We start from the raw sequence: 22665 nt of genomic DNA on the forward strand, positions 1-22665 counted from the left end.
GTTTAAGGGACTTCACTGGTGGCTCAGACGATAAAGTGTGTGCTTACAATGCGGGAGACCTGTGTTCAATCCCTGGGTCGGGAAGATCTCCTGGAGAAGGAAATGGCAACCCACTCCTGTATTCTTGCCTGGAAAATCCCATGGACGGAGGAGCCTGGTGGGCTATAGAACATGGGGTTGCAAAGAGTCGGACACAACTGAGCAACTTCAGTTTCTTTTTTTTCAAACCATGAATTACCATAAAGAGCGGAAATACATTCTTCCTCATGGGAGATGAGAGGAGAGACTCTCCTAGATGACTGCACACTTACTACTCCAGGAGCATTTGGGTGTGCTCTCGACTGCTGAATGGAGCCCCCGAAGAAGAAGATTCTGCAACAGATCCCCCCACCCCAGTCTGGCAAGGAAAGACAGACCCTGACTTCATCTCAGAGCCTCGCGTCTGCTGCCAGAAAGCAAGGGCCCTGGGAAGGTCCTGCTGCTCTCGTTGTATCTGCTACAGGGGAATTCGTGACAACTGCTGAAGGCCAAGTGCTTACTGAACACCAGGGTCAAAGGTGGTGAGAGGCAGGCTGAGAGATCTGATGAAGGACCAGTGACGAAGCCCCAAGGTCAAGAGCTCTATTAGAACTGATTCCAGAGGGGTCTCCTGGCTGCCAGATTTCAGCTTTACCTCCATGAGGGTGAAAAGCTTCATAGAAACTGGGAGCAGAACTCAACCCATTCACTCAAACTCCAAGAAACGGCACCTGCTGTAGCGAGCGAGGGGTGATGTATGGGCCTCAGGATTTATGCTGACGTCTGGTCTCCCTCTCAGAAATCCACAAGTCTCATAATCTTTTTTGGGTAGAAAATAAATGCCAGGGAATATTGATGCTTCAATCTGAAAGGACAAACTAAAATCTCATGGCAAGTGACCTACGTGCACACAATGTTCTCGTAGCCAGGCATCCATGGAGTGTCCGTTGGCTCAGGTAGGAGGCCCTGAAGACTCAGGGCGCAGGCTATTCACAAAACTGCAGGGCTCTCTAGAGAAACAACTGGTTGACTAGACTCATGACCTGTGTACAAGGTAGGAGCTCGAGATGCTCGTGTGCGCAATCGTGTCTGACTCTTTGTGACCCCATGGACTGTAGCCCGCCAGGCTCCTCTGTCCTTGGGATTCTTCAGGCAAGAATAATGGAGTGGGTAGCTCTGCCCTTCTCCAGGGGATCTTCCAGATCTAGGGATCAAAGCTGAGTCTCCTGCATTACAGGTAGGTCAGCATAGGAAAGTGGATATTAATTCATTGTCCATGCAAGTCTGAGGCCACAAAGAGATGCACAGTGTCCCATCAATCTTGTCCTGAAGAAAACCAGACTCCACACTCATATTGGAGTGCAGCTCAGTCTCTTGTTTTCTTGGATGTTTTAAAGATATAGTTTTACAGCAATCTTAATTTGGAATCACATGTTTTCTAGCACTATCTTATAGCGTGCAGAGAAGCCATGCTCACACGTTCTCAGTAGCTAATTTTTGGGGGGATTCTGGAAACCCATGAATGTGGAAGTGAAAGGGCTCAACTCATGGTTCGTATGAAGACAGGGTTCAGCACATTGGCCCCTCCTCGCTGCCCACACTCGCTGACCATAGCCCTTGCACTGGGGTGGGGTGGGGGCAGCATAAACATATACTTGTCGGAGGATAAAAAGAGTGTTTCCTTTTCTCTCACGCAGTTGACTCTCTCTAGGTGTGGGCTTGATTTGGGGACAGACTCAGGGGTGGTGGCTGCGAAGCCTCCAGACACTAAATTATTTTGTCTTGTCCTGTCTTTTGGGTGATGGTGTTGCTTCTTTCAACCTAGACAGAGGCTCTCTGACCCAGAGTAGGATGCAGAATTGCAGCTCAGTCCAGGGGACATGCTTTGGGTGTGCCTTGGCCATCTTGGTTTGTGAAGAGGAGCATAATGGAGGGTATATTTGGGGAAAACAGAAAAATGCCCCCAGGGGAACTTCTTGCTAATTTCATGCTCTTCAGTCTCCAGATACAGCTGTAGATGATCCCATGGAAGCGCCTGTTTGATGTCAAGGTTTTACTCTACAAGGTCAACTTCTTACCTCCAAGGCCATCAACTGGGTGTCCTCAAAGTTTACCGCAATGAACAATGTTCTGGAATTCCCTGGTGGTCCAGAGGTTAAGCATTTGTCTGCCAGCGCAGAAGCCTCGGGTTCAATGCCAGGTCCGGGAAGATCCCTCATGCAGGGGAACAACCAAGCCTGCGCACCAGCTCCTGAGCCTGTGCTCTAGAGTCTGGGAGCTGCAGCGTCTGAAGCCCATGAGCCTAGAGCCTGTGCCCACAACGAGAGAAGCCACTGCAATGAGGAACCCACACACAACTAGAGAGGAGCCCCATTAACCGCAAGTAGAGAAAGCCCGTGCGCAGCAGTGAAGACCCAGCGCAGCCAACAACAAATAGGTAGATAAATTTAAAGAAAAGAACAATGTTTCCGACCGAGATTTCTTTGGGTCACTTATAGTAAAACACTTCTATACCAAATGGCATAAAAACATAAATAAATTTCTAAAGCTGTGGGGCCAATGATATTTGAAAACTCACAAGAGCAATTTCACCCTGTCTTGCTATGGAAAACCATTAATTTAGCAGGAATCCCTTGGCTCAGCAACTGGCAGAACCTGGCACATGGAAAAGGGGCTGGGAGACATGCGTGCCGCCAGCAATTTCTTCTCTAACACGTTTTGTGGATAATCTCACTCTAGTTTTTAAACCAAATGACACACTTTTGCTGAATCCTTCAAATAATTCCACTCAATTATTTGAAATAAATCTAAGTTCTTTAAATAGTGCATTTGAAAAGCAGGTCTGAACTATAAAAAAAACCGGCAGGTGGGAAACCAGCAGAACCTCCGGGGCGCTGCACACAAAGGGGAGAGGCAAACAATCAATTTCCCGGTCCCAGGGACTCACGCAATCGTGCATCACAAACACCTCCAATGAAACAGTAAATAACAAGCGTCTGGAACGGCACTCACCGGTAGCTGAAAATATTTGGGTAATTTGAAAGCTTGTCACTGTGACATATTTCTCTTCCCAGGGAATGTTAGGAAAAGTATCATTTGGATCTGAATTATAGACACAGCTGATTTAACCCCATTTGCATAACAATGTCCAAAATGTATATGAAAGGGCCAGGATGCACAAAGGATGCAGGGAGCAGGCAGCAGCGTTCAAAACCTGCCTCGTGCTTTGGAGGCCAGGATATGGCAGCTGCAGTCATACTTGGCAGGAGCACTTACGTGCTTTTTGATAAAAGAAATGACATCACATATACAAAAGGGAAGGTGAAATGGACTGATTCCGGCAGGTTCTCCGGAGCCTGGCCTCTTACTAGTTAGGCCAGCACCTGCTACATAAAGACGCACAAAAGCAGGTAGACACTTGAGGAGTCCTTGGGTGTACTGGCAATGACCTTCCCCAAAGGGACAAAGGGGCCAAGATGATGCCAGCGTCAGCCCGGACGGTGACGAGCTCTGAGCCAGGGAGCGGGCCCGGTGGGGAGGGAGCTTCGGGAAAAGGCCCACAAGGGCGAAACTTCACCCAGAGTGAGCGCAGGTTGTGTAAAACGGCCCAAAAGTGAAGGATCAGGACTGTCAGAACATTGCAGATCCTGAGTCCAGCCCACAACATTCACTGAAGCCTTTTCCTCCCGAATCTCAGAGGCAGAACAGAGCAGAGTGACCCAGGGAGTGAGCCCTGAATTGCTAGGGAACCGGGTGTCTGGGCACTACCCTCACGCACAGAACCTGTGGGCCCCGCGGGCCTGGAGACCCACAGTGGCCGAAACTCCACGAAAACACCTCTGATGGCTTCAAAGTCAGCGCTCAGCCATGGAAGAAGGCACTGAGACGATGCAAACAGAGACGAATGCTTTGACGCTACTTAAAAGCCAAGTGTGCAGAATCTGGGGCCAGTCCCATAGACAAATGAAGAGAACTGGATGATGTAGGAGGACTGCCCAGTCCCCTGGGGCTCAGTGAGTCTTCCCTCCCGCGAAAGTTTAAAAACATCCCATAATGGCTAGATTGCTATTTCTCTTGTGCCTCAGGAAGCTTGTCTTGTTTTTAAAATTATACGCATTTATTCAAGATCGCAGAGACTGACGCAGCTGCCGCAGGGTCTGAGTGCAGCGATAAAGCGATCACAATTTGATTCCTGTCCCGAGCCCTTGACGCCAGCGAAGGCGCTCGGAGTCCATCCTCTGTGGCCTCTGCCACCCCTAAAGTGACTGTAAGGACACACCTGGGGGCGCGAGAGCACAGAGGCCTGTGGGGAGGTTGGGGTCAGCCCTGCCCCAGCCCGCAGAGAGTGCAGCCAAGCTGCAGCCCCTGATCTCCATCAGCTGGAGAAGCAGGCCCTGCCTCCCACCCGGGCTGCCCCCCGGACCAGTGGACGACACCGCTTACCCTGCCCTGGACTGCTCTCACAAACTTCTGGGGCATCTGCTTGGCATCAGTTAAAGTGACCATAAACCCACACTTGGTCAGCAAAATCATTCTAAGGGGTGCTCATGGGAAAAGGCCAAAGATATCGCAACAAAAGGAACAGGGGCTTTTTGTTATTTAGCCACCCAGTCGTGTCGAACTCTGTGACCCCGTGGACCGTAGCCCCCCGGGCTCCTCTGTCCAGGGGGTTCTCCAGGCAAGAATACTGGGGCGGCTTGCCACTTCCTTCTCCAGGGGATCTTCCTGACCCAGGGATTGAACCCACGTCTGTCTCTGTTCAACAGGCAGTGTCTTTCCACTGAGCCCCCAGGGAAGCCCCAGTTGCGTGGGTTTCTGGCTACTTGGGCCGCCATCAGAGCCCAGCCCTGACCCCAGGCTGCCAGCCCTCCTCCCCAACAGGGGTGTCCTCTCTGCCCCCCTCTCCCACCGTCCTTCCCCAGGAGACCGCGGGGCAAGGACAGAGGAGCTGAGAACAGGCTCCGCTTCTGGGGCGAGATCGCACCTCCCTTCATTGCTGTGCACGCATGTTGCTGCAAAAGTCTTACCCCATCTAGGGCACATTTTAAAAAAGAACACATGCAGTGCAAACACCCTGACCGCTGCTCTGGGACTCCTGCCGCTGGCCTGGGGTGCCCCTGGCAGGAGTGGGTGCTTGGACCCCTGGAACAGGACTGGACGTGCCGCTGGGCAGGACGTGGCCCACTCCACTGGGTCATCGGCACCACGTCTGCTCAGGAAGTGGGCTTGCGGTCCCTTCTGACGCCCCTCATCCTCCCTGCCCTGTGCCTTTCATCCACCCGCCCTTCCAGGAACTCAGACTCACAAACCTCGAATTTTACCCCTTTGCCTGGAAGTGAGTAGGGAAGGGCCACAGACCAGCCTTCCAGGAGGGCCAAAGGGGGAACAGCCACCCCCGGCTTGAGGGGAGGCCGACCTCCTCCCTTCTGTGCTGTGCCTGCAACGGGTTGTAACGAGCAAACTTGGGTGAGAACGTGTTCTCTGGGCACCACTGCGGGTCACTGGTCCTCACCCAGGCGTCAGCCGCCTCACTGATGACACGTCTGATGTGAGTTGAGAATCAACCTGAATGGAGTTACTGAATGGAGACCTGGTGGAGTTACTTTGCCCAAAGTCTCGAAGCCGGCAAGCCACAGAGCCAGACCTCTGACCCAGAGCTGCAGGAGCCCCGGCCCACCCCTCACCCAGCACACGGCCCCACACGGCACCTCGATGGCTCCGTCTACTCCTCAGGGCCCCGGAAGCAAGGCCAGGGCTGAGCATGGGCCCAGAGAGGCCGCAGAGGGAGGCGTGGTCCAGTGTAGACTCGGGGCCCCCAGAGTGGCTGGGATCCCCCGCCCTCTGTTTGGGGTTGAACCTGTTCCTGGCTCAGTCAACAGAGTCAAAATGATCCTTTTCTTTCTCAAGGAAAGACTCACAGGGAAGGACGTGGTCACCTACCGATTCCTCTTGGTTTTCACGTCTGGGTCTTCCCTGCCGTCTTCAGAGCTCGATCCATCGCTGGGCTCGGCTGAAAGAAAGTCAGGTTGGTACGGTCAAGACAGAGCTCACAGCTTTGGCAAGCCACCAGCAAGCACCTCTTCCAGCAGGCTCAGCTTGAAATTAGGAAAACGGATTTCCCTTAAAGATGGGCCTCAGTCCTCTAACTATGCTGGTGGGCTTCCCTTAAAGATGGACCTCTGTCCTGTAACTACAATAACTATCCTAGGGGCGTCCCTTAAAGATGGGCCTCCACCCTATAACTGCACACTCCTTCCATACTTCAGCAGGAGAGAAATCTGTGCTGCTCTTGTGCACAGAAAAGTCATCTCTAGCTGCTGGCCGTGGAGAGGCTGTCAGACTCTCCAGAAGGGTGGGCGAGGGAGTGCATCCACCTGACCCCACCCCTCGCAGGACGCGGGCCTGGGACCGGCCCTTCTGTCCAAGCTGCCTCCGCGTCCCTGGGCTTGGACTGCAGACCCAGGCTCCCCCTCTGACTCCTGCAGTGAAGGACCCTGGTTCTCTGCACACAGCCTGTGGACCGCGGCTGTCTACGTGTCTACTTTCTAAGAGCCAGATTGGTTTTGAAGTCAGGTCCCCTCCTTACACCCTGAAGAGGCTGGCCCTGTAAATGTTTGATGAGCTTTCGGAATGAAAAAGTAAAAAGGTACTTGGGTGTTTCATATTTGTCTCCAAAAGGAAAGAGGAAAAATGAGTATAAAGATGGTTCCAGAGCGTTATTATTTCTGTCCTGACAGGCTGAACGATGCCCAGACACTCCCTGGCATCACAACTGCCTGCTCGCCTGCTTTTCATTCTGCGTCTGTCGTCCCAGGAAGCAGCCTTCTCGGAAACTCGTCCCTGGTGGGCCCAGGGGCAGGGCTGAACCACCGCCCCCACCGCAAGGCTCGAACCCACGTCCTTCCTGAGGAGGCTCTGTAACAAGCTCGTAATGAATGTGATGTTTATGGGGAAAATATGAATATCCTTGACGGAAAAGCCCTCCACTCCTTTTCTTTTCATAAAACCCGACAGTTCTCCATGCACACTGACTGCCATCCCAATAATGCCCCCAGCTCCGGCCCCAGCTACTCTCTGGCTGGCTCTCAGTGCCAGGTGCGGGGCTGAAACAAGACGAGAAGAGATGTGGGTCACGCCCGAGAGGCGCCCAGCGAGCCCAGTCCACCCAGCCTCTGGGTTCTGGCAGCCTCTTCCCGCCAACGCCAGACCCTGCCCTGCCCAGCGTGGCACAGTCAGGGGACCCAGGAGACTCCCCTGGCAGGAGCCTGAGCCCAGAGCAGGGCCCGCCCAGCCCTGGCACCAGGGACACGCGGGCTGGATGACAGGGCGTCCTGGGCACCGCAGGGTGCTGAGTGGCATCCCTGGTCTCCACCCCCGGATGCCTGGTGTCCCTGCCAGTACTGATAACCACAAGTCTCCAGAAACCACCCAAACTCCCCCCAGGAGACAGAGCATCCTAGCCCCCAGCCCTGTTGAGAACCAGAGGTCTAGAGAAAGACCTTCGCCAGAGCAAAGCTAACAGGAGGGGAGGGGCTTGCTCCTTCTCACCCACACTCTCTCCCCACACTCCTGTCTGTGGCCCCCCCAGTCACATAATTCAATGACAAAGACAATGCACACGTCATACGAATGCACAAAAAAACAAACGGCCAACCAACCAGTCGAAGGGTTCAATTTCTCTCATAATTACAGAAATGCCAGTGGACACAATGAATGGTTTTAGAAGCTTAAGGTTGGATGATCTACAGTGCTCATGAGAGTAGCAGAATCTATCAGCGGGTGTGTGAACTGGTCCATCTTTTTGGAGGAAGATTTAGCAATATCTGTCACAATGTGAAATGCATGTACCTTTCGAACTGGTAATTCCAATACTATGAATTTATACAATGAATGTACTCACAAATGCTCCTAAGATAAATACATGTGTATGAAGGTATTCTTATCAGTATTCTGTGTGGGCATGAAAAACCAATGACCTGGAAGTCCACCAACTGGAAAGACCTGGTGGAGATGTCGGAGTCTAGTCAAGGTGGGCACGGGTGCGAAGGGAAGGGCTCAGAACTCGTGCGTGCACACGCGCTCAGTCGCTCTAGTCGTGTCTGACTCTGCGACCCCATGGGCTGTAGCCCACCAGGCTCCTCTGTCCATGGGGTTCTCTGGGCAAGAGTACTGGAGTGGGTTGCCATGCCCTCCTCCAGGGATCTTCTCAACCCAGGGAGTGAACCACGATCTCTTGCATTACAGGCAGGTTTCTTTACCACTGCTGCAAACTGGGAAGCCCTCAGAATACCAGGGGTTGCCAAAAAGATACCCATAGTGATGAGAAGCAGAAAGTGGAGCAGGTCAATTCCTCAGCCGTTCTATTAAAAGCATGCATACACACAAACATCTGCCTGTCTTCACAATACATTGTTTTGTGCATTTAACGGGCAAGGAAGGGCACATCCATTTGTGAAAAGGTGCTAGTGTACAGGATAGTTGAAGCAGGTAGTCAGAGGTCTTCTTAGTCTGAGAGAATCACGTCTTCCATTCCTTTAAAACAGCTGCCCTCATCCAGGGCCAGGCGAGCAGGGAAGTGTGAAGCACTGGTTTCTGAGGCAAACTGCTTTGAGAAGTGCTATTCCGGTCTCTCCTACGTCCTGGGCCTCGAAGGCAGAGACAGGACACAACCACTTTATCAGCACCGATTCAGGGGCATCTAGAAACCTGAACAAGCCTTGGCCCTGCCCATCCAGCAAACTGAAGGTGAGTGTTTACAAAGCATCTTTACAGAGCGTTACGGATCCCTGTGGGGCCTGCACGCCGGGCTCTGGAACCTTCCTTCCCATCATAGTTCAGTTCAGTTCAGTCACTTAGCGTGTCCGACTCTTTGCAACCCCATGGACTACAGCACGCCAGGCCTCTCTGTCCATCACCAACTCCCAGAGTTTACTCAAACTCATGTCCATTGAGTCAGTGATGCCATCCAAATATCTCATCCTTTCGTCCCCTTCTCCTCCTGCCCCCAATCTTTCCCAGCATCAGGGTCTTTTGAAATGAGTCAATTCTTCGCATCAGGTAGCCAAAGTGTTGCAACTTCAGCTTCAGCATCAGTCCTTCCAATGAATATTGAGGGTTGATTTCCTTTGAGATTAACTGGTTGGATCTCTTTGCAGTCCAAGGGACTTTCAAGAATCTTCTCCAACACCACAGTTCAAAAGCATCAATTCTTTGGCACTCAGCTTTCTTTATATCCACCTCTCACATCCATACATCCTACTGGAAAAGCCATAGCTTTGACTAGATGGACGTTTGTTGGCAAAGTACTGTCTGCTTTTTAGTAAGCTGTCTAGGTTGGTCATAACTTTCCTTCCAAGGAGCAAGTGTCTTAATTTCGTGGCTGCAGTCACCATCTGCAGTGAATTTGGAGCCCCCCAAAATAAAGTCTGTCAGTGTTTCCACTGTTTCTCCATCTATTTGCCATGAAGTAATGGAACCATATGCCATGATCTTAGTTTTCTGAATGTTTAACTTTAAGCCAATTTTTTCACTCTCCTCCTTCACTTTCATCAAGATGCTCTTTAGTTCTTCACTTTCTATCATGAGGGTGGTGTCATCTGCATATCTGAGGTTATTGAGATTTCTCCTGGTAATCTTGATTCCGGCTTGTGCTTCATCTAGTCCAGCACTTCTCATGATGTACTCTGCATATAAGTTAAATAAGCAGAGTGACAATATACTGCCTTGACGTACTCCTTTCTCTATTTGGAACCAGTCTGTTGTTCCATGTCCAGTTCTAACTGCTTCCTGACCTGCATACAGATTTCTCAAGAGGCAGGTCAGGTGGTCTGGTATTTCATCTCTTGAGGAATTTTCCACAGTTTGTTGTGATCCACACAGTCAAGGCTTTTGCACAGTCAATAAAGCAGAAATAGATGTTTTTCTGGAACCCTCTTGCCTTTTCGATGATCCAACAGATGTTGGCAATTTGATCTCTGGTTCCTCTGCCTTTTCTAAATTCAGCTTGAACATCTGGCAGTTCGCAGTTCATGTACTGTTGAAGTCTGGCTTGGAGAATTTTGAGCATTACTTTGCTAGCGTGTGAAATGAGTGCATTGTGCAGTAGTTTGAGCATTCTTTGGCATTGCCTTTCTTTGGGATTGGAATGAAAAGTGACCTTTTCCAGTCCTGTGGCCACTGCTGAGTTTTCCAAATGTGCTGGCATCTTGAGTGCAGCACTTTCACAGCATCATCTTTCAGGATTTGGAATAGCTCCACTGGAATTCCATCTCCTCCACTAGCTTTGTTCATAGTGATGTTTCCTAAGGCCCACTTGACTTCACATTCCAGGTGAGTGATCACACCATTGTGGTTATCTGGGTCATGAAGATCTTTTTTGTACAGTTCTTCTGTGTATTCTCGTCACCTCTTCTTAATATCTTCTGCTTCTGTTAGGTCCATTCCATTTCTGTCCTTTATTGTGCCCATCTTTGCATCACAGGGTACCTGGTAAATTCTGTCAGTGAGGGATTCTCTGCAGGGATGACCTGTCTGCACTTACCTGCTTTTTGCTGGGTCCTGTTACAAGGGCTAATCAGAGTGGGTGCCAATCTGATAATGGCGTTAACAAAACAAGAAGCCTGGTTCATTCTTTGTGCAGAGGAGGCACGGGCGGGGCCACCAGCTGGTGTCAGGGTATGGACGGAACACAGGGCAGGTGATGGCCGGGGTTCCTCCCAAAGAGGGGCCAGGTGATCTGCATGGGGAGATACCCTCTCGCCCGCCAGAATCCTTGTGGATGAGTGGTGATGCTCATCCTTGACTCTGTGGAACAACCAGCATCTGCGTTGTCAGCGGTCCCGGGTCTGGCCGAGCACCGGCCACCTGGCCCCCTGTGGCGTGGAGAGTGATGCATTGTTCCTGGGCAAACAGCACTTGGGAAAGCGACCCTTTCACAGGTCACAGCTGTGTTTACTCACAGGCACAGCTTCATGCCCTTCTTGGTGAAATGAAAGTCATCATCAGTGTATATCTGCCTTGAATATAAACGGCTGAAATGTTTACAGTTCAACTGAAGCCAAGTGACATCCTGCCAAGCCTATCACGGGTCGGGACAAAGCAGAGTGGAAGTGCCTGGCTCCCCGCACCCAACTTTTCTGTGTCAAGCAGGAAGCAAAATGCTTACCAGAGCCCCTTTTAATCTAATGTGCATAAGACATCTGGCCAGGCTGGCCCTCCTTAGATCTGGAGTCAGAGCCTCCACAGTGCAAATCCCTGGTCCCCTGCTCTATAGGAGTGTGACCTTGAGCAGGCCAAACGGTCTGCTTTCTTTAATTCCCTCTACTGTCAAAATAGGCATAAAGACAGAGGATTGCAGACCAATGGCCTCCAAAGAGGTCCACACCCAAACCCTGGAAAAGAAAGTGAAGGTGAAAGTTGCTCAGTCGTGCCTGACTCTTTGTGACCTCATGGAATTCTCTGGGTCAGAATACTGGAGTGGGTAGCCTTTCCCTTCTCCAGGGGATCTTCCCGACCCAGGGATCAAACCCAGGTCTCCCACATAGCAGGTGGATTCTTTACCATCTGAGTCACAAGGGAAGCCCAAGAATACTGGAGTAGGTAGCCTTTCCCTTCTCCAGTGGATCTTCCCGACCCAGGAATCAAACCCAGGTCTCCCGCATTGCAGGCAGCTTCATTACCAGCGGAGCCACTGTGAACCTCTTAGGTTGCATGGCAGGGGTGAAGGCTCCTAACCAGCCTTGGGGCTCCAGAAACCAGATGTCTCTTGGACTGGAAGACACAGCAAGTGAGTTCTGCCTGAAAGCCTCCAGAAAGAAGCAACTCAGACCCACCAGGGAGACTTCAGTCGGGCTTCTGACCTCTGGGACTGGAAAGCAGCAAGTTGGTGTTGGTTCAAGCTACTAAACTTGTGATCATCTGTTACAGCAGCAACAGGGGGCTGATATGGGTGGTGACCAGCTCCTGGGGCGGTGGCAGGCATGGAGGAACCAAGCGGTCCCTTTCCCCCCAGGGTGCCACCCCCCTCCTGCCTAGGCAGGCCCCCTGCCCTACCCCACAGCAGCACCCTGTCCACCTTAGCCTCTGGGAGGTGCCCACGGGAGACAGAAGGCAGGGGAGAGAGGCTGGGAGATCGTCCTCCACCTTGTCTGCCTCCCCACCCTAGAGGACAGACTCACAGGTGTTTTATCTGATCACCCTCTGGTACATCCTACCAAACTGCACCAAACCCCCAGCAGAAGGGATGGGATCCCCATCCTGAATGGCGCAGGTGATGAGGCAGCAGGGGCCAGAAGGCAGGAAAATTTCTACCGTGGACCAAAAGAAGTCACCTGCCATTTCAGTAAACAGAGAACATTGCCGGCTAACAAGCCATCAGTCACAGCCCTGACGCTGAGCCTTAAGGGGACTTCAGGGCAGAGAAAAGCAGGGCATTGGTCCTAGGCAGTGAAGGTGCGCGTCTCAGGAGAGATGTCGCTGAGTCCGACTCTTGCACCTTCCCGCACACAGAAAAGCATTAAAATAGCTTACTTGAGATGTCTGTTTTTTGTGATTAGCTGTAGTCTTTGGGTTCAATTAAATTTTTTTCCTCAGCAAAAACCCCTGTATATTCTGGCTCCTCCCTTACCTCAGTCACCCACAAACTGGCACCTGCTGTTCACCTCTACAAGGGTTACATCAGGTGCTGCTGCAGATGCCAACCTTCAACACCCTCTGGAAGGAGCTCAGGGTGGAGAGCAGGAGCAAGACCCTCTGTTCTTTGGAGAAACTGGCAGGACAGGTGTTCAGGTAGCTAGATATTTTCAGGAACTGATTTTATGAGCCCAGTTCTTGAACTTCCTCATACCTATATAAGCACTAAAATCCTTCATGGTGATGACTGCCCCTCGTGACTAGCAGTAACCCTCATGAGACTAGTAGAAATCTTCTGCAAAAATATGTGTCTGATTGCATGGACTCCCCCTTCACCAAAATCACATATATACTGACCCGCCCCTGACTCATCGGAGCTGTCTCTCAGAGCTAGCTATCCGAGATGCTGTCTCCCGGGCTGCAGTCTTCATTTCACCCCAAATAAAACTTGACTCACAACTCTCACATTGCGCTTTTTTTTTTTCTTTTTTAAGTCAACACCGTTTGGAGCAGCTCCTCAGAGTGATCTGAGAGGCTCTCTCCCTGGCTACAGTCCTCAGTGAGGTTCCCGATTAAAACGTATCTCACGACTTTCATTTCACTTCAGTCTCCACTACCCATTGCCCTGAAGAGAGGTCTTTGGTGCTTCAGGTAAACACGGTTGGCAGAACTGAGCCTCTAAGAGATTTGGGAAATGCTGAAGCTGGTGGGAAGACAAACGTGAGTGGGGCATCCTCACCAAGGAAGAGCCTGTAGCAGCCCCGAATGTCAGGACATGGAGCGGACATGGCGTGAAGGCTGCTCCTTCTCACTTCGCAGTTCAACAGGCATTATTCCCAACCAGCAGCCTGTCTGCTAGAGCCATAGAAGTCCGGATGCACTGGAGGATGATTAGGAAATAATTCAGGCCTTCAGCTAAACCTCTCAGCAAGGGAAACAGAATGGAGAAAAGGGGGCCTTTTCTTTATCTGTTGAAAGGCTTAGCCCTTCTGGCAGTTCTGCACCCTTTTCCCATCAGATCAGATCAGATTAGATCAGTCGCTCAGTCATGTCCGACTCTTTGCGACCCCATGAATCGCAGCACGCCAGGCCTCCCTATCCCTCACCAACTCCCGGAGTTCACTCAGACTCACGTCCATCGAGGCTGTGATGCCATCCAGCCATCTCATCTTCTGCCATCCCCTTCTCCTCCTGCCCCCAATCCCTCCCAGCATCAGAGTTTTTTCCAATGAGTCAACTCTTCACATGAGGGGGCCAAAGTACTGGAGTTTCAGCTTTAGCATCATTCCTTCCAAAGAAATCCCAGGGCTGATCTCCTTCAGAATGGACTGGTTGGATCTCCTTGCAGTCCAAGGGACTCTCAAGAGTCTTCTCCAACACCACACTTCAAAAGCATCAATTCTTCGGCGCTCAGCCTTCTTCACAGTCCAACTCTCACATCCATACATGACCACAGGAAAAACCATAGCCTTGACTAGATGGACCTTTGTTGGCAAAGTCATGTCTCTGCTTTTGAATATGCTATCTAGGTTGGTCATAACTTTTCTTCCAAAGAGTAAGCGTCTTTTAATTTCATGGCTGCACTCACCATCTGTAGTGATTTTGGAGCCCAGAAAAATAAAGTCTGACATTGTTTCCACTGTTTCCCCATCTATTTCCCATGAAGTGGTGGGACCGGATGCCATGATCTTCGTTTTCTGAATGTTGAGGTGGTTGCCTGACAATATTAACTCCTCCTTCCATGCTGATATTCCTAGTATGCACACAAAATACACAAACACCCCTCCAAACCTACTGCAGTTAAATGTGGCAGAAAGTGAAAGTGTGAAAGTCGCTCCGTCCTGTCTGACTCTTTGTGATCCTATGGACTATACAGTCCATGGAATTCTCCAGGCCAGAATGCTGGAGTAGGTAGCCGTTCCGTTCTCCAGGAGATCTTCCCAACCCAGGGATCGAACCCAGGTCTCCGACACTGCAGGTGGATTCTTTAGCAGCTGAGCCACCAGGGAAGTATTTTGTCAAATTCTACTTGCCTCTTGAAAAATAATGAATATCAATTGGAATGCTTAATGGTTCCATTTCAGAAAAGAAACAGGTTTTAATATTTAAATCTATAATGACTCATAGCCCAACACAATGTGAAAAACAAAATTTTATACCAAGGACAGTCTTCCCTAGAGCTGATTCTTATAATAATTAGGGTCAGAACATTAGATGAGTCATGACAGGTGATCAGCCAGGGAAAAATTCACCTTGCTCGTGGCCTGAGGTCAGCAACTCTGCCTGCTCATTGCTAATTAGTCTTCCAGAAATACTCCCTGTCCTGTTTTGTTGCAAACAGAATAATTTCAGTGAGTGGATCTTAGGAAATTACAAGTTATCCATTTAAATGTCAATTCCCCCCCCTCCTGCAACCGGAAGTTGAGAACGGAGGTCATTTGCATGTCTTTAAGATGCAGGTTAAAGACTTTTAAGACGGCTTAAGGCAGCTCTTCCTCTTTTAATATGAGTAAGTAAGGTTAAAGCTCACTTGGTAGCTGCTTGTAAGTTTATGATCACACATCTATCTGGTTAGAGTGGTTCAGGGGCCACCATTACAATGGTCAGGCAAAATGCCTTGATGTGTTAAGCCTGCAAGAGTCGGGTATTTCCAGCTGTGTTTGTTAGATTTAAGGCTCCATTCTCCACCTTTTTAAGTGCAAAATGAGATTCAGGCCAGCAGAGTGAAATGGAGCCCTGATCTATGACCCAGATAATTCAGGTCCTTGTTGTAATTAATTATACAAGGAGGCCATTGAACAGACCTCTGAGCCAGTAAAAGCCTCAGGGTTACCGGTCAGTGGGGACGCTGAGGAGGGCCAGCTGGGCAGGAGGCAGGCCTCCCTGGTGCCCGGCAGCTGATTCCCCCACTCTGCCTCTGTGCCTGCACCAGGCCAGCCTTCCCTGGCTCCAACAACTTCCGGTTTGGGGCTTCAGGATCAGAATCGATTTTTGCTCACATAAACTCTTCACTTTTCTAACATGCTTGTTAATCTTCTAATACTGTCCTCCACCTCAGAAGCCTGGAAAGGGCAGAGGACTTGGGATGGGGGAGGACCCTGCTCACCCCTCTCTGCTCTCGTAGCCCTGGGTCCACTTGGTCCAGAGCAGAAAAACAGGTGACCAACGGTGTCCTGACTGCTAACGAGTTCCATCCTTTCTCATCCCTGCCAGGCCTCGGAAAAAAAAGAAACAGCACCCAATTATCTCTGAGAATGCAAGCTGCAGGAAGGAGCGAGGAGACTGCCTACATTGTTTGCAAGTAAGTATCCTCGTGACAAGCTGCACCTGAATGTCCTCCAGGGGTTGGCAGGTCTCGGGACACCAGCCCCGCAGGTGGTGATGGTGAGGACGTCGGACACCGGGTGTCTGTGTGTGAGGGGTTTTGGTTCAAGCCTTCATTCAGCACGCAAAGCATCTTTTCAGATAACGGATACCTCAGTCAAAGGAGGGAGCAAATTCACGGCCCAGTTCTCGCTGTCCCTGAGAACAGCTTGTGTTACAGACTGAGATCTGCACCTGGAACATTCGCTTCTCAGAGTCAGCCGGCTCGAGCTGATGCTCTGGGGGTGCACTCATTATCTTAAGAGAGGGGAATGTACTGAGAAATGGAACACTCCCTGCCACACCAGGAAACAAGGCTGCCATGGTCGCCAGTGACCGCAGCCCTCCAGCGTGAGCTGGTCAGCCCTGAGGGCACTCAGGAAGGAGAATACAGCACATAGCAGCTGTCAGAAGATAGCCGCTGCCCGTGGTAAGCCCCAGGGGAACTCAGGGTATGAAAACGCAGGGCACTGGCCCCAGACAAGCCGAGGTGCATAGGGAAGGAGCGATTTCACTAAGCCCACACTCTTGCAGTTTCCCATACATGGAAAGGCACTAAATTCCTTACTTTAGGATATCTGGTTTTCTTTAGCAAACAATAATCTTCGGGTGTTCAGACTACCTGACCTTTGCTGTAAAACGTCTATGGAACCTGGCTTGCTCAGAATAGTTCTCTCAAGGTCGCTTGAGATGCTGTCTCCTGGGCTTGAAGTCCTAAAAATGTCTGCCAAATAAGACTTAACTCTCAACTTGCAGGTGGAGTGTACTTTCTCAGTTGACGGAGTTATCGGTATCCATCACTCCATCTCAGCAGACTGCTGCCAGCTTTGCAAGAGCAAACTGTCCATGTCCGTTAGCACTGATCAAAATGTTGACGAAGCTTTTAAGACACTTTCTCCTAAAGTTCCATTCAAATGCTTCTGGATCCAGCATAGGCTGATCTGTGTTATCTGTGTTAGCGTCACTTGAGATGGACTCAAAAATACTCAAAAACCACTCCAAAGCTAAACCAAACACTCACTCCAGAGGTCAAGGTTCCATTTCCCGGCCTTTCAGCCAAGCTCTGCGGGTCAGTCAGGGAAAACTGTGATCTCAAGATCTCAGTGAAGCCAAGACTATTTCAACCCATGTGCTTAGGGAGTGCACCTTTCCCAACACAACTGATAAAAAATGTATAAGACCTAATCGGTGGATCCTTTCTGAACACATGGAAGTGTTCTGCTCTGGCTCTCGGGAAAATGCAATTTGCTGGGGCAGCTTCTGAACAGCTACCTCTGTCACGCATTGGATTCCTCTGCAGCTGGGAAGGATCTTTTCCCTTCTCCACATGCACTTTAGGTGAATTCAAGCACCCTTCAAACAAAGAGTGGATGGACTTCCTACAAAGCTCTGGAATGGGTGCATGATGGAGAAGGTTCAGTTCAGTTCAGTTCAGTCGCTCAGTTGTGTCCGACTCTTTGCGACCCCATGAATCGCAGCATGCCAGGCCTCCCGGTCCATCACCAACTCCCGGAGTTCACTCAGACTCACGTCCATCGAGGCACTGATGCCATCCAGCCATCTCATCCTCTGCCGTCCCCTTCTCCTCCTGCCCCCAATCCCTCCCAGCATCAGAGTCTTTTCCAATGAGTCAACTCTTCGCATGAGGGGGCCAAAGTACTGGAGTTTCAGCTTTAGCATCATTCCTTCCAAAGAAATCCCAGGGCTGATCTCCTTCAGAATGGACTGGTTGGATCTCCTTGCAGTCCAAGGGACTCTCAAGAGTCTTCTCCAACACCACACTTCAAAAGCATCAATTCTTCAGTGCTCAGCCTTCTTCACAGTCCAACTCTCACATCCATACATGACCACAGGAAAAACCATAGCCTTGACTAGATGGACCTTTGTTGGCAAAGTAAGGTCTCTGCTTTTGAATATGCTATCTAGGTTGGTCATAACTTTCCTTCCAAGGAGTAAGCAAGCGTCTTTTAATTTCATGGTTACATGTTACCAATTATGACATGTAGTCTCAAGGGGCAGTCTTGCAACATCTGGAGCAAAAACCAAATGATGGGGGAAAAAAGAGCAAAGAAACTGTTGCAGTAAAAAGGGAAAAAAAGGAATGAGTTTTTTTCTTTAACTTCCCTTGTGACTCAGACTAAAGAATCTGGCTGCAATGTGGGAGACCTGGCCTCAATCCTGGGTTGGGAAGGTCCCCTGGAGAAGAGAATGGCTACCTACTCCAGTATTCTGGCCTGGAGAATTTCATGGACAGAGGAACCTGACAGGCTACAGTCCATGGGGTTGCAAAGAGTCAGACAGGACTTAAAGACTTTCACCTTTCCTGAGAATAAAGAAGATAAGGAGAACAGTGAGTAGGCCTGAACATTCCTAGTTTTTTATTTATTTTTTTTTTTTACTTTAACTGCTTCTAACTCTGCATGTCTATAACTAAGTTTGCTTTTCCGCCCCTTAACTCTGCAGGAGCTACACTTCACACCTATTTCCTTTGACCTGATGCTAAATACATCCTGTGTCTGGTGTTTACCCTCAGGACAGCCTTCCCCCTGTAGTCACATATCAGAACGAAGGCTGCAGCGCCAGGGAACTGACAGACGCAGTTGCTGGGTTGCTGGCACTGGCCTGTGACTGTCTTTGAAACAATGCGAGAGGAAGAAATCAAGATCCTAACAGCTTTGTTCGTCATCACTGACTCCTGACTGTGAGCCCTCATCTTATATAAGCCCCTAGACTCCTCATGACACAAAGGGCTGATTCACTGGGAAAGACGGATGCTGGGAAAGATTGAGAGCAGGAGGAGAAGGGGGTGACAGAGGATGAGATGGGTGGATGGCATCACCGACTCAATGGACATGAATTTGAGCAAGCTCCAGGAGATGGTGATGGACAGGGAAGCCTGGTGCACTGCAGTCCATGGGCTCACAAAGAGCTGGACACGACTGAGAGATTGAACAACAAGACTCCCCGTGGATGGGGACACAGTTCTGGAGGCCTGAGCCTGCTGTCTTCCCCACTCAGCCAGGTGAGAATTAAAGCCACCTTTGTATCTCCTCCAAACTCTCTATTTTTCCTTTGGCTTCGGTGGCAGAGAAGGCCAAGATTTTGGTCAACAACAGAACTAGCATATCAAAGCGATCACCACGGATGAGTTTACCTGGTGAGACTGCTTTGCATTTTCTAGAATGCTTAACCAATACCCATTAATTTGATAATAGAAAACAACTTTTTAAAAGTAAGAGAGAAGGTTAAATGCAGGCTAATATCTGAGCTGGAAAGGAAGCTCCCAGTGGCTGAAGGATAACCTTCTCTGGGTTCGTAACTTTATGCGATGCAAAGAGAAAGCCAGAACCGATCCCGTGGAAGGATCAAAGTTTCTGCAGAAAGTGCCATAAAAACTTAATGACTAAATTCTGAAACAGGGAGCACGAGTCCTTCAAAATCAACTGCCAGCACAAGCGGGCATTGTGCTCTCCTCTCCCGCTCAGGGATGTAGAGTCTAGATTCTCCAACAGATGGGTGCCCAGGGCCCCGCCATCTTAGTTACTTGCTGCCGCCTCCAGCTTGCGCTTGTGTGGAGGGTCTTCGATGATCCTGTTGAGGTCCCCGCGGTTCCTCAAGTCCATCGGCTTCTCCCAGACGGACAACTGCATCGTCGGGTTGAAGAAGAAAACTCGGTCATCGCCCGTCCAGACCACACACCTGTGCAAATGGAGAAACCGCTCTTAGTCTCCCTCAAAGGCATGCATCAAAAGACCATAGTGTGTGTTCTAAGTCAATCAGTCGTGTCTGATTCTCTGCGATCCCATAGCCTGTAGCCCGACAGGCTCCTCTGTCCATGGGATTCTCCAGGCAAGAAAACTGGGGTGGGTTGCCATGCCCTCCTCCAGGGGAGCTTCCTGACCCAGGGATCAAACCCGAGTCTCTTATGTTTCCTGCATTCACAGACAGGTTAGTGCAGGCATGCGTCCAAACCCAAAATGCCCTTTGGGGCTGAAATCCACACATTCACAAAAGTAATATTTTACAAAGTATGACTAATAATAGCGATGTCTGGCTTTTCAGGGTGATTCTCAGATGTTTCTCATACATTCTCTCATTCAATTCATAGGCAGACAGCCACTGAGCTTCCTTCTACTGGTAAGGACAGCCAAGTTCAGAGACATGAGAGGCTTAACTGGGTCCCAGGAGGTCTGAGCTCTTCCCAAAGACCAGCTCTCCTTTCAGTTGGATTCCCACTCTGGCTCTGGGTCCAAGGACCAGGTAACACAGACCTTGGTTCCCAGGAAACTTCCCCGATTGGACAGTGACTGAGCAGCAGGGTTCATGGAGCCACACGGAGGCCACAGCCCATCCCTCTCCAGCTGAGAACCAGCAACCCGGCTGCTGGAATCAGCAACCTCAGCCCTGCTGAGGTGTCCTGCTTTGCTTTCAAAAGAGCAAAGAATTAGCTTTGCATTTTCACATGGAGGAAACTAAAATCTCCAAAAGGAATAATATGCAATTTTAAGACTTCATCTCTGTGAAAGGTTATCAGAGAGAAGGAAAGATTGCAAAGGAGAAATAGTGAAGAAAAGAAAAACAAAGGAAAGGAAGAGCTCCCTTTCCGCGGAGTGAGTCTGCAATGTGGGAACGCACACAGGAATTCAGACCTGGCCTCCGTGTGTCCCAGCAACACAGCCGGTCGAGGTCACCGGAGCGGCCTCAGGCTGTCCTGTGACCAGTCTCGTGATGGTGCAGAGAAATGAGCTCTGTCCTGCCTCTGGTCTGGCCCTTCCAGAAGATTCTTCTGGGGTTAGGCCTCTCCCCTCCCGTGACCTCAGCATCCTACAGTGACCTCTGAGGGCCCGGGAAGCTCCAGGACTCTCTCCAGGCTCCTCAGAAGCTGCAGGAATGGGCAAGACTAGTCCTCGTGGACTGAAGCCCTCTGGTCATTGATTTCTTGAGGGATCAGGGACACTTCTGGGCACTTGCCAGCCTCCTGAGCACCAGCTCCTGCCTTACCATCAGACACACCTGGCTGCCTGCCCCCTTTCTGGATCCAGGCAGCACACACCAGTCTACTTCCCACAGAGAAAATCACTCCCACCCTTGAGCCTCTGTGCTCAGACCAGCCGGCCACTTCCTGTGGGCCAGACAGAGGCTCAGTGCAGGGGCTAGCCTCACGTTCTGAAACTCTGTGCAGACCAGATCGCTATGTAGAAATGACCTTTAGATGGTCTGTCTGATTTACTCCACAGCCAGGCCAGGTTCATGGGAGTGGTGAGCCAAATAACGACCCCAAAGCGGTCTACATCCTACTCCCAAGAACCTATGAATGTTACCTTACAGGGCAAAAGGGACCTCTCAGGTGTGATTAAGCTCCTGTCTTGAGATGGAGGGAGTAGGCTGGGCTGTCCAGGCAAGTTTAGTGTCATCAGAAGGGTCCTCATAAGGGAAGAGGGAGGCTGGGAGTCAGAGTGAGAGAAGGGGATGAGAGGATGGAAGCAGAAGACAGACAGACACACACACAGGATGGGTGGAGACAGTCAGAGGATGCGCCACTCTGGCCTTGATGTTGGAGGGAGCGGCTGTGGATGCCAGTGTCTCTAGAAGCTGGAAAGTCTAGAGCAGTCTCCCCTGAGCCTTGGGAGGGAATCAGCCCCCTCCTCCCCACCTGGATTCAGCCCCGTGGGGTTGGATTCTGACCTCCAGAGCTGTGAGATGTGAGTTTCCACAGGTTGACGACCAGTAGACCTCACCCTTGACCCCTCCCCATCCTGTGCGCCAGCACCAGGGTCTGCATCTGGCCAGCAGCAACCTAGACCCCCACACTGTATAGGCCCCTGCTGGCCTGGTCATCCAGGTAGAAGGCCATGACCTGCCTTCTCAGTGGATGCACCCTCCAGCTCTAGGCCTGCCCTTGACCTTCAGGTGACCTTGAGAGCTGCCCTCACCCTCCATGATCTCCATTCCATCATCTGTGTGGGGGGCCTGCGATGGACATTTGTGTTATTCTAACATGCCCATCACTGCGGGAAAGTTGAGGCAAACATGAGGGTCAGCCTTTACTAGAGACTGGATGACGGGCCAACAAGGGCTAGACCTGAGGGGCAGGACTGACAAGCTGGACAAGGACCTGCCCGATGCACGGGTCTGCCTGCCACCCCCAGCGGGCCCGGACAGGGCACAGGTGACCTCTCGTGGGAGGAAGCTGCCTGCCTGCTGGTGCAGAAGTCGTCTGGCTTAGGAAGCTTTCACTGTGTATAAAGCTGCAGGTAATTATGCTGTTCTGTACATTCTGTACAATTCTGCCACTGTGAGTTCTTGCACAGAATTCTGGGCCAGCAGGGACCGTAAACCCTGCTAGAAGCACAGCCCCTTCCCTCTCAGATGCTCTGCAGGGTGACAGAGTGCCTCCTGCTGGGTCTGGGGGCTGCTCTCCTGGCAACACTCAGCACGTGTTCTTAGCACCACGAGTAGCCCACCTGGGTTATCTGCGCACCACAGGGTGGGGTGGGGGTAGGTTTGCCTGGTGTGAATGCAGGCTGTTTGCAGCTTCAGCTAGATCAGAATGCAGGCGATGTTGAGTAAGAAGCCAGCAGACCCTCAGCAGTGCAGAGGGTAAAGCCCAGTCCTGGGCACCCTCTCACACGGAGGACATCCATCAGGCTTGTC

At 50.8% G+C, this 22665-nt stretch overlaps 1 protein-coding gene across 1 annotated transcript in view; it reads right to left on the minus strand.

The window, feature by feature from the left end:
• Nucleotides 1-22665, minus strand: part of TCERG1L (transcription elongation regulator 1 like) — a 196235-nt gene that overhangs the window by 32737 nt on the left and 140833 nt on the right. The window contains exons 7-8 of the mRNA XM_055560279.1: nt 19556-19710; nt 5959-6028 (exon numbers count right to left, since the gene is read on the minus strand). Coding sequence (XP_055416254.1) covers nt 5959-6028; nt 19556-19710 — 225 coding nt within the window. The remainder of the gene's footprint in view (nt 1-5958; nt 6029-19555; nt 19711-22665) is intronic.

Source organism: Bubalus kerabau, chromosome 22 (genome assembly GCF_029407905.1).
Source record: "Bubalus kerabau isolate K-KA32 ecotype Philippines breed swamp buffalo chromosome 22, PCC_UOA_SB_1v2, whole genome shotgun sequence".
Classification (NCBI taxonomy): domain Eukaryota; kingdom Metazoa; phylum Chordata; class Mammalia; order Artiodactyla; family Bovidae; genus Bubalus; species Bubalus kerabau.